General features: G+C 40.5%; 1 protein-coding gene across 1 annotated transcript in view; it reads left to right on the forward strand.

The window, feature by feature from the left end:
• dok6 (docking protein 6) overlaps window positions 1-11,036 on the forward strand; it is a 477,966-nt gene extending 466,930 nt beyond the window's left edge. Inside the window, exon 8 of the mRNA XM_039754349.1 lies at window positions 10,075-11,036. Coding sequence (XP_039610283.1) covers window positions 10,075-10,250 — 176 coding nt within the window. The 3' untranslated portion in view covers window positions 10,251-11,036. The remainder of the gene's footprint in view (window positions 1-10,074) is intronic.
• Window positions 11,037-12,124: the final 1,088 nt, after the last annotated feature.

Genomic DNA, 12,124 nt, shown 5'->3' on the forward strand with positions numbered 1-12,124 from the left:
TTAAATGTGAGACAAATTTACCAAATGCACAATCAGAAGTAAATGTTTATGTCAATATAGGAACAGGCAAGTGCTTTTATTTAATTAGAATCTTCTAGAGCCAGTGATATAAATTAATAGAAGAGGAACAAGTGATAGATAGATAGATAGATAGATAGATAGATAGATAGATAGATAGATAGATAGATAGATAGATAGATAGATAGATACTTTATTAATCCATCCATCCATCCAATATCCAACCTGCTATATCCTAACTACTGGGTCACAGGGGTCTGCTGGAGCCAATCCCAGCCAACACAGGGCGCAAGGCAGAAAACAAACCCCAGGCAGGGTGCCAGCTCACTGCAGGGTGCACACACACACCAAGCACACACTAGGGACAATTTAAGATCACCAATGCACCTAACCTGCATGTCTTTAGACTGCAGGAGGAAACCGGAGCGCCCGGAGGAAACCCATGCAGACACGGGGAGAACATGCAAACTCCACACAGGGAGGACCTGGGAAGCGAATACTTTATTAATCCCAAGGGGAACTTCACATACTTCAGCAGCAGCATACTGATAAAAAACAATATTAAATTAAAGAGTGATAACAATGAAGGTATAACAGATAGACATTAACTTTGTATAATGTTAACGTTTACCATCCCCGGGTGGAATTGAAGAGTCGCTTAGTGTTGGGTCTCCTCAGTCTGTCAGTGGAGCAGGACGGTGACAGCAGTCTGTCTGTGGCTGAAGCTGCTCCTCTGTCTGGAGATGATCCTGTTCAGTGGATGCAGTGGATTCTCCATGATTGACAGGAGTCTGCTCAGCGCCCTTCGCTCTGCCACGGATGTCAAACTGTCCAGCTCCGTGCCTACAATAGAGCCTGCCTTCCTCACAAGTTTGTCCAGGTGTGAGGCGTCCTTCATCTTTATGCTGCCTCCCCAGCACACCACCGCATAGAAGAGGGCGCTCACCACAACCGCCTGATAGAACATCTTGAACATCTTATTACAGATGTTGAAGGACGCCAGCCTTCTAAGGAAATTGTTTTGTTTTGTTTTCTCTGCAGGATGCCATGTCAGGCCTGTAGGGGTCAGTGTTATACTATTTGCAACTTTTTCTTGAATAGAATAACTTTTTGATTTCTCTTTTCATTCTGGTGTGAGTTTCTATTATTACATTTACTTTTGATTTCAAACTTATTTGCTCCTACTCGTTAACTATGCTGTCAAGTGCTTTGTTGGAAAAGCATTCTTAACGTGTATAACTGTCAGAATCTTAATAAATAAAGTTGAATATGTATGCATATCTGGCCTTCCATACTTTTTGCACCTATCTGCTTTAGCTGTGTTTAATTGCTCTGTCTTTGTTCATTATTCACTGGCTCTTTTACGTATCATTTGAGGCAGGTTTGATCGCCATAGCACTAGCTTGCTAAACTACAAAGACAGGTGACGTGACAGAAGGCAATTTACTTGGCACTTGAAACCAAATTCAATTAGTTGGAATTCTTTTAGTTCTTTTGTTTTGTTTTGTTTATTTGATTGACTTAATAGGTGTTAATTAAAATGTGTCAATATATAATATATGTATATAATATATATCCATCCATCCATCCATTTTCCAACCCGCTGAATCCGAACACAGGGTCACGGGGGTCTGCTGGAGCCAACACAGGGCACAAGGCAGGAACCAATCCTGGGCAGGGTACCAACCCACCGCAGGACACACACACACTAGGGCCAATTTAGAATCGCCAATCCACCTAACCGGCATGTCTTTGGACTGTGGGAGGAAACCCACGCAGACACGGGGAGAACATGCAAACTCCATGCAGGGAAGACCCGGGAAGCAAACCCAGGTCCCCTAACTGTGAGGCAGCAGCGCTACCACTGCGTCACTGTGCCCATAATATATATATATATATATAAAATATTATATATAATCATATACAGTATATAAAAGGTGTTAAATGTGCTAATAGGTGTGGCGGGGAAAAGCCTTTTATTTTCATAATTTTCCATCTCATTATTCCTAACATCATCCACTTCACAAAGCCATCTGCTTTCATGTTTAAGCCATTTATTTATTTATGTATTTATTTATATAAATTTTGTAGCGAACTAAAAAACCCAGCTAAGATTTGCGGTGATTTATTTATTTTTTCAGTGGGGATACCAGGAACGCACCCAGCCTTGGCCAGACTCACACATACTCCCTCACAGAGACAAAAAAAAAAGCGGTAATAAAACGGAAATTAAAGAATGTATTAAACAATAATAAATGAAGTATAACTACACCAACCCAGTTCCCTTTACGGCGATATACAATAAACACGAATTCAACAATAACAAACCACTAACAAAAACCACACAAGATGAAGTCCATGAGAAACTAGAACTGATGAAGTGAAATGATGGAGGTAGACAGTCCAGAGGTCAGCACGCTGTATGTGAATGGAAAGGTCAATCCTACCGGTATTTCCTGATGAGATGATGACATGTGAATGGGATCAGGAGCGCTCCTTTTCTTCGCAGGTTGACAACAAATCCTCAGACAGTCCATACACCCAACACAGGAGACGATCCAGGACAAAACAAGAATGGAAATGGAAAAATGGAAAGACAAACAGACAAGCAACTTAAGACACGAAACACAAAAGACTTCTTTTTTGTTCTCTGTAGAACTGGCCTCCTTTTAAATCTCGTGCCATCCCCCTTGGCCTCAGTAACCCCTGCACACTCAGCAGGCGACTAATCAGAGCCACTGCAGGGACTGCTGGGATTTGAAGTTTTCACTCCCCTGTAGTGCCGCTACAATTTTAATAATAATGGTAAGTAGTAGTCAACATCAGCTCAGTAAATCTTTCTTTACCCACAGTCACTGATCTTGACTTTGCCGTTGATGCTGAGATCTTTGGGGCTCTCGAGAGACTGAGTGCTTTCTTGGGCACAGCCATCAGCAGTGTGTCTGTCAGCCTGACTCACGTCTGAGAAGACATTCATTGTTATCTTATTTCCGTCAAAACCTTCCTCTTTTTTTTGCAGTTATAGAGGTTTGCCTCCAAGGCACCCCATCACTTTATCTGGTCACGTATTTCTCTTTATTGGGCTTAGCATTTGAACAGTTAAGTCATTTGCTAAGTTCGGTGCACTAAATGTTAAATCATTTACCAAAGTACAATGAGCTAAGCTAAACATGAAGTTGATGGACAATATTGATTCTTACGAGAATCTGAGCCTAAATTTCTTGCTAGCAATGTGATTTCTACTGCTACAAGAGATATTCAATTATTTATCTATCCTTATTATGAAAACAAAATCCGTTGGGTAAAATTATGTCATTACTTTTTATTGTAATCGCAAACTTGGTCCACTTTGCCTCCAGTGATTTAATCTCTTCAATAATAATAATTCATTACATTTATATAGCACTTTTCTCAGTACTCAAAGTGCTATCCACACAGGGAGGAACCGGGAAGCAAACCCACAATCTTCCACAGTCTCCTTACTGCAAAGCAGCAGCACTACCACTGCGCCACAGAAGGATCCATCTTGATCCTCTAGCTAACCTGCTTCTCTCATGACCTGGAGTTTGCTCTACAGCAAAAGATGGTGAGGCCTCCAAAAAGAAGCTAGGAAGCAGGACAGAAACCTACCTGGTCTGCCCAGAAGAGGCAACCTTAACTTCAGCTAAGGCCCAACTCAGCCTGCTGGCTTCAGCTAAAGCAGGCCCAAATGAGGAGCTGGCAAAACAATTATACTAATTCCAAAAAATATCACAAATACCCTACAAGTGGAAGGATGACCGGGAACCTTTGGCTTTTTATTAAAGGGCAAACAAAGAATCGTTATAAATAAAAGATTCATTTTGCAAAAATAATCTATAATAACAAGCAAGTCCTCAAAAAATCAGACAAACTTGCCTAGAATTAGACAATCCAGAAGCAAACTACATCCCTATATATAATCCAACATACCAAATGTGGAGGTTTTCTCATACTGGTCAGTCAGGAGGTGTCAGACAAAAACAAAGTGATTTCAGATCGTTCATAAGTAATTCATGTGAACACAACACATGACAAACAGCATGTTTCAAAATGAGAACAGCAAACAAGAACACAATAGAAGAAAACATGGCATAGCAATGTACACAGTGGCAATCGACTGTGCCCAGTGATCAAACAGCATCCCATTGAGAGCTTTATAGTCATTAATGGTGGAAGAGCTCTAATAACTCTAATGCTAACTGTAGAGTGTAAGAGAGCAGGAGGGCAGCCATTAAGAAGGATATTAGAGAAGCTACAAAGCAGTTACAGAGAAATAATACAGAAAAGGTGAAATATGATCCAAAGAGATTTTTGTCAGTACTTTAGTAGCAAAAGAATAGTCAAGAAGGAGGTAAAGTGCATCAATGGTGCGAAATACACCAACAGTGAAATAACAGATGATCTAAACTTGCATTTTTCTGAGGTCTTCACATGTGATAACCTCCCAGTGGTAAATGGGACTACTAAGGAGGTACTGAGTGATTTGGGAATTGGAGAGGGAGAAGCGTAGCTCAGATTAAATAGGCTGAAATCAAATGCATCACCAGGACTATCCTCGAGTTCTTAAGGAGGTTTGCAAATGCATATATAACCCCTTGACATATTTTTAGGAAGTCACTGCACACTGAGGAAATTCCAAAGGACTGGAAAATGGCAAATATTATCCTGTTATATAAAAAAGCAGATCCAACAACAACATTTATTTCTATAGCACGTTTTTACACAAATGATGTAGCTCAAAGTGCTTTACAAAATGAAGAAAGAAAAAATATAAAAATAAGATCAGGCAATACTAATTAACAAAGAATAAGGTAAGGTCCAATCACCAGGAAGGACAGAAAAAAAGACCAAAAAAATCCAGAGGGCTGAAGAAAAAAAAGTAAAATCTGCAGGGGTTCCAAGGCCAAAAGACCAAAAAGACCCCACTAGGAATTCTACCTAACATCAATGATCTCAATCAGTCCTCGTGGTTTTCAGGCTTCACGTGGTAGAATTAGATGATGATGGTCATGTGGACCTCTGGCCTTCAATCCATCAATGTAGAAACAGCACGGTGCCCTTATCAGGCGGTGGTGGTGCAGATCATCACCACAGAAAACCGGAAAAAGAACAACAAAGAAAGTAGGGGTTGCGGAGATATGATAAAAATAATAATTAAATGCATATACAGAATATCCAGGCAACTATAGGCAGTAGTCTTAATGTGCATGAGAGGTAAATTAAAGGAAGGAATTATTAAGGAAAATATTGAGCAACACATGGCAAGAACAGGAGTTTTGCTGAAAAATTGGCATGTGTTCAGAAGAAGGAGGTCATGTTTTACTGACATGATAGAATTCTATGAGGAAGCAACAAAAGGATATGATCAAAGTGGAGGTTATGATAATATTCATCCTGGCTTTCAGAAAGCATTTGATGAGGTGCCACATGAGAGGTTGGTCATCAAACTAAAAGAAGTGGGAATCCAGGGTGTTGTGAGTAGATGAGTGCAGAATTGGCTCAGAGACAGAAAGCAGAGGGTGATGGTGTGATGAACCTTAGCAGAGTTGGCTGATGTTAAGAGTGGAGTTCAGCAGGGGATAATGATATTTCTGCTGATATTTTTAATAAATATAAATTATTCAGATAGGAACTTAAATAACAGGCTTGGTGGATTGGCAGATAATCTTGAATCTGTCGAATCTTTATTGAGGGACTTGGGCAGATTTATGGCAGATGAAATTTTAATGTTATTAAATTTAAACTACTAAAAATGTAAAATATTTTACATAGGAAGTAAAAATGTTACATAGATTTAAATATACACTGGATGACCTAAAGGTTAAAAGTACTGAGAACTTGTCACATCAACTTCCAGAATGTATTCAGAAGCCATTAAGAAGGCTAACAGAATGTCAGGTTATATAGCGTGGTGTGTGGAGTACAAGTCACAGGAGATTATGCTTAACTTTATAGCACACTGGTGAGGCCTCATCTGGAGTCCTGTGTGCAGTTTTGGTCTCCAGGCTACAAAATGGACATAGCAGCACTAGAAAAAGTCCAGAGAAGGGAAACTAGGCTGATTTTGGGACTTAGAGGTTTGAGCTATGAGGAGAGATTAAAAGAATTTGAACCTTTTCAGTTTAAGCAAAAGAGATTAAGGGAGGAAATCATTGACATGTGTAAAATTATGAAGGGAATTCGTACACTGGATCAAGACTATTACTTTAAAATGAGTTTAATATGAACATGGCGACACAGTTGGAAACTTGTTTAGGGTAAATTTCGCACAAACATTAGGAAGTTTTTCTTCTCAAAGAACCATAGACACTTGGAATAAGAGACTAAGTAGTGTAGTGTAGTAGACAGTAGAAACGTAGGGACTTCCAAAACTCGACTTGACATTGTGTGGCTGGAATTAAGTGGAGAGAACTGGCGAGCTTTGTTGAGCTGATGGGCCTGTTCTCATGAAAAGCTTTTCCCATGTTCTAATTTTGTTTTTAATAAATCTCATCTTACACAGTACTAAGGAAGTATAAAACCACAGCATTCTTAAATATGCACCTAAAAAGAGAGGATTATGCTGACATTGAGCTCTTATGACTAACATGCCAAAAAAATTAGGAATTTAATTTGCCATCATGGACTTGCATTATTTTTCACTACAGAAGGGGTATTACTTAACATCTGTTGTGTTTCTTCTGACCTTGCACCTTTTTCATCAGTTGTAAAATGTTTCAGTTATGAGCCTCATTGCCCCAAGAGCGTGTCATATTTTGTCTCAACAGCAGGAGATGCTAGTGTTGTCTATTCAGCCTTGAGGCATTCCGCTTGAATGGATTTTTCCTTGATTAGTTCTCCTTGTTTTGGATTTGATTTTTTTTCCCAGAGGAATATGAAACAATGGCACGCTTTAGTGCAGATGTGCCCTGCTGCAAGTGGTTACCCGCTCAGATAACTTTTCTTCTATGATTTTAGAGAATGTGCTTCCGTCTTATTGTCGGCTCTGTAGATAGATTGATCTTTATTGTCATTGTCACTTTTACAAAGGAACAACAAAATTGAAGGTGCGTAGCCACTAAAGCAATGTTCCATTTGTTTTGCAGTTTAAGACCATATATTTTAGCTCCATTAACTTCCTAGGTATTAACTTCAAGTCTCTCTCACGTGCTTGAAATTCTTTGTAATAATGGTTAACCCCGAATGTCTCTCAGAGTATAGTTGTTATAATCCACCGTACACTATTATGCCCAAGCAACACTAAAGGTCAGTATTCTTGTGCCATCTAGTGGATAAAATAACATTATGCTGCCAAAAAATCATTAATTCTATGCATTTTGCCAAAACAATACAATTAATTTTTGTAAATCCCAAAATCACACAAGAAGTGCCGCAATGGGCTTTAACAGGCCCTGCCTCTTGACAGCCCCCCAGCCTTGACTCTCTAAGAAGACAAGGAAAACTCCCAAGAAAAATACCCTTGTAGTGAAAAATGGAAGAAACCTTAGGAAAGGTTTGTTGGGCGCGCAGTGGGTGTCACAAAAAGGGGGTAAATAAAAATACACCGAACAAAACACAAGTAATCCTCAATACAATAAAATAGTGCAAAAGAAATATTACAAGTACAGAACAGAATTGAACAGTAGATAATTATTACATAGTATGATTTGTATCTAAGGTAACTCATTAATATTCATGAATGGGGCGGAGCCTTTCACCAAAACACATTGGTGAGTAAACAAGAAGCAACAAATCCAGTTCTAGATCAAACAGAAACTGAAGCATTAGTCGAGTCAAGTGATACTGATGATGATGTGAATTGGCAATCAGACATTGACACAGATAGTGAAACTGATGCATACAACACTGTACAGCAAAACCGCTGTAATGTGCCTGATGAATTTGGTTGCCTGATAGTTCACTAGGGTGCAAGCAGGTGTGCAGCAAAAAGGCAAAAGATTGTGATTAAATGGAAGGATAAGAATGATATTAGCCCCCCAAGTACTGTTCACAAAGCAATGGCTGTCAATGCACGTATCAGCAGAAATGCAGATGTCACTAAGCCTCGCGCTGTGATAATCTACAATAGCACCTGGGACGCATCGAGTGTGTGGATCAGGCACTGATCAGGCATTACCCTCTCATGCATAAGAAAAAGAAAATGTATTATATGAAAAGTACAGAAAGAAAGACGCTTCTACTGTCTCCATTGGAACATCTGGCTGTGCATTGGTTGCAGCGGTCCGGTGCCGCTAAGATTCACACGGTTTTTTTAGTGTAGATTCCAGGGATGCACCCAGCCTTGGCCTGACCCTCACCCACTCACAAACAGAGACAAAAAGCCAATGGAAATAACACAGCAAATACAGAATGTATTAACAATAATAAATGAAAACAACGATCCCAACCCAGTTCCCCTTACGGTGATTATGCATTCTTCTTCTTCTTGTTATGGCTGCTCCCGTTAAGGGTCGCCACAGCGCATCATCTTCTTCCATATCTTCCTGTCCTCTGCATCTTTTTCTATTACACCCATCACCTGCATGTCCCCTCTCACCACATCCATAAACCTTATCTTAGGCCTTCCTCTTTTCCTCTTCCCTGGCAGCTCTATCCTTAAGATCCTTCACCCAGTATACCCAGAGTCTCTCCTCTGCACATGTCCAACCAACGCAATCTCACCTCTCTGACTTTGTCTCCTAACCGTCCAACTTGAGCTGACCCTCTAATGTCCTCATTTCTAATCCTGCCGATCCTCGTAACACACAATACAAATCTTAACATCTTTAATTCTGCTACCTCCATTTCTGTCTTCTGCTTTCTGGTCAGTGCCGCCGTCTCCAACCCATATAACATAGCTGGTCTCACTACCGTCCTGTAGACCTTCCCTTTCACTCTTACTGCTACCCATCTGACACTCTTCTCCTCCCATTCCATCCTGCCTATGCTCTCTTTTCACCTCTCTTCCACAATCCCTATTACTCTGTACTGTTGATCCCACCTTCACCAACTCTACTCCCTCATCCTCACCATTCCTCTGACCTCCCTCTCATTCACACACATGTATTCTGTCTTGGTGGTCCTACTGACCTTCGTTCCTTTCCTCTCCAGAGTAATCTCCACCTCTCCAGGGTCTCCTCAACCTGCTCACTACTCTCGCTACAGATCACAATGTCTTCAGCAAACATCACAGTCCACGAGGACTCCTGTCTAATCTCGTCTGTCAGCCTGTTCATCACCAATGCAAATAAGAAAGGGCTCAGAGCCGATCTCTGATGTAATCCCACCTCCACCTTGAATGCATCATGGCGATTATACATTAAATACAACAAACCACAAACAAAAACCACACACAGTAAAGTCCATGAAAAAACGGCAACAGATGTAATGTAAATATGAAGGTAAATAGTCCAGAGATCCACACGTTGAAGGGGAATGTAAAGATAGTCCTACTGGTAGTTCCTGAAATGGTGAAGACAGGTGGACGGTTCAAGAGCACTCCTTTCTTCACAGGATTGCCATAAATCTCCATACAGTCCTCACGTAACAGGCAGATAGTAGACAATCCAGACCCCGGCCGAGAAACGATCCAGGGCGAAAATGAGAAGGCACAGGTATCACAATGGAAGGTAGACAGACAGGAACTTTAGACACGAAACACAAAATATTTTCTCCATTTTTGGTAACACTTGCCCCGTTTTAAATATCGCAATGGCCTCTTTGTACCCAACAGCCCCTGCACCCTCAGCAGATGACCAATCAGAGCTACTGCAGGGACTGCTGGGAGTTGAAGTTTCAAGCACCGCTACATGGTTACTGTTTCAAAAGATGGATGTGCATTAAATCTGCATCAGTACAGCAGTGGACACCAGACAGACTTTTGCTACTGTAATTATGTTGCCATTGTGGCATTTACATGTTTCTTTTACATATAATTACATTTTTTTTCTTGAAAAACTTTAACATTTTTGGGGTAAACATAATGCTGAGAAGGTTAAAAGTTTCTTGTACTTTGGATGTTAAATTGCTGTTTGTTTGTCTTTCTTCTGTTTTCAGGTACCAGTTTAAGCATGACTTTGGTTACCCGTGCACAGACCTTCCCCAGCTACATATCTGAACAGAGCAACGACATCGAACAACAGCGACAAGGACAGAGGCAGCTCTGCCAGGAGCAGTCTCTACTGCCATCTAGTGGTTATGGCTCAAAGTACAACAGCGGATTCATCCAATGACATGCACTGTGTGGGGATGGGACTTTCAGTAGCTGATAGCGGTTGTGGGAACCATGGGATTTTTTAAAAAAAAAACAAACAATAACTGTTTGAATCAAGAGGCATTAATGGAATTCTACTGGATGGAGTTCTACTGCTTCTCCTTGATGGATGGAGTTTGACTGTTGTGGAAACCAGTGACGGAAACGTGCTGTGCCAACAAATGTCACGGTGGTCTATCGGGTCTTCTCACGTAAAAGAGAACTAAAGTTACTTCTGTTACCTTAAAATGGTATTTGGACAACAGGATAAGCACCATAGTATCATTTAGGCCATTAGAAGAATTTGGTGTTTATGATCACTTTAGGAAAATGACAATTCTGATTGGACAAGGCTTGTATTAAGTACATTTCTTCCAAATTAACTATTTAATCAAGCTGTAAAAAAAAGCTAAGAATTATAGCTATGACTTGATTCTTAAACCTGGAGATATTGTTATAATTAAACTAAATTCAAGTAAGAAAAGCAAAATAAATAATATGCCTGACATTCAATAAATGTTCAGTGTATTGGACTAAAACGACTACAAGCATCAGAATGCTCCTGTGCTGCTGATTACAGTCTGTGATATCCAGTTTCCCAGTCTGACAAACTGAGGTCTGCCAGTGAGGTGGAGTGGTATCGGGAAGGTCACCGATTTGAATTCCCGTTACTGCCAAATGAGATCCTACTCTGCTGGGCCTTTGAGGAAAGCCCTTAACCTACAAGTGCTCCAGGACCACTGTAAAATGACTAAATCTGAGCTCTGACCCCAAGGTGTATGGGAAAACAAACAAAGTCCTAATATAAGAAATTGTATAAGGTGAAATAAAGAACAAAAGAATAAAAAAGAAAAAACAACAGAGGTAATCTGTAATCCAGTTCACCAGGAGTGAGTTCACTCCCATCCTGGACAGCTTGTCTCTCAACAGAAGGGGCTGGATGGTGTTTAAGGCACAGGAAAAGTCAAAGAACATGATCCTCACAGCACTACATCCTTTGTTCAGATACGAGTGGTTCTAGTGGAGAAGGTCGAGAACGGCATTATCCACACCCACCTTCTCTAAATAGGAAAACTGTAGGGAGTCTAATGCGTGATTCACCTGTGGTCTGAGGAGATGAAGAAGTAGCCGTTTCGGGGTCTTCATGATATGGGATGTTAAGGCCACAGGCTTAATGTAATTGAGTTCACTGGATCTCACCAGGATGAAACATAAGGTCTTGCATAGTTTTCATTTTCAAATCATTTAACCTTTTCATTATTAGTTTGTAGATGACTAAAACCCAGCTAAGATTCACACCATCGATATGACGTTGATTTATTAATTTTTTAGGTGGGGATACCAGGAACGCACCCAGCCTAGAGAAACAGTACCAATTAAGTCCAGTCTTTATCTCAGATCACTATATAGTATCTATGTCTCGCAACCATATAACAAGACAGAAAGCACCAGGGACCTCGTGCACAACGCCGTGCGTAGAATTCACACTAAAACATGGTGTACGAACAAAAGCAGAAATGTGCGTACGCACAAAAAAATCCCGATGCATAAATCTGTGTGTGCGCCAACTTCCACGTTCTTCCGCTCCATAAATCCCGGTCAGTGTGAAAAGTAACGCACGTGCACGCACCTGCTGCCCCACCCCAACTCCTCCCAGAATTATGCCTCTTTGAATATGCAGATCAATATAAATAGCCCTTAAGCTCAGCGTTCTGTGAAAAGGCAATGGCAAAAGCACAGGGGAAATAGAAGAATCTGAACGAATACCAAGTGGAGGCAAGGAAAAACATACTATTTGTTGGTTCAAACAGTGATATAAACAACAAAAGGAAGTTGATAGAGTGACATAGAGTG

The sequence above is a fragment of the Polypterus senegalus genome, chromosome 5 (assembly GCF_016835505.1).
Source record: "Polypterus senegalus isolate Bchr_013 chromosome 5, ASM1683550v1, whole genome shotgun sequence".
Lineage (NCBI taxonomy): Eukaryota > Metazoa > Chordata > Cladistia > Polypteriformes > Polypteridae > Polypterus > Polypterus senegalus.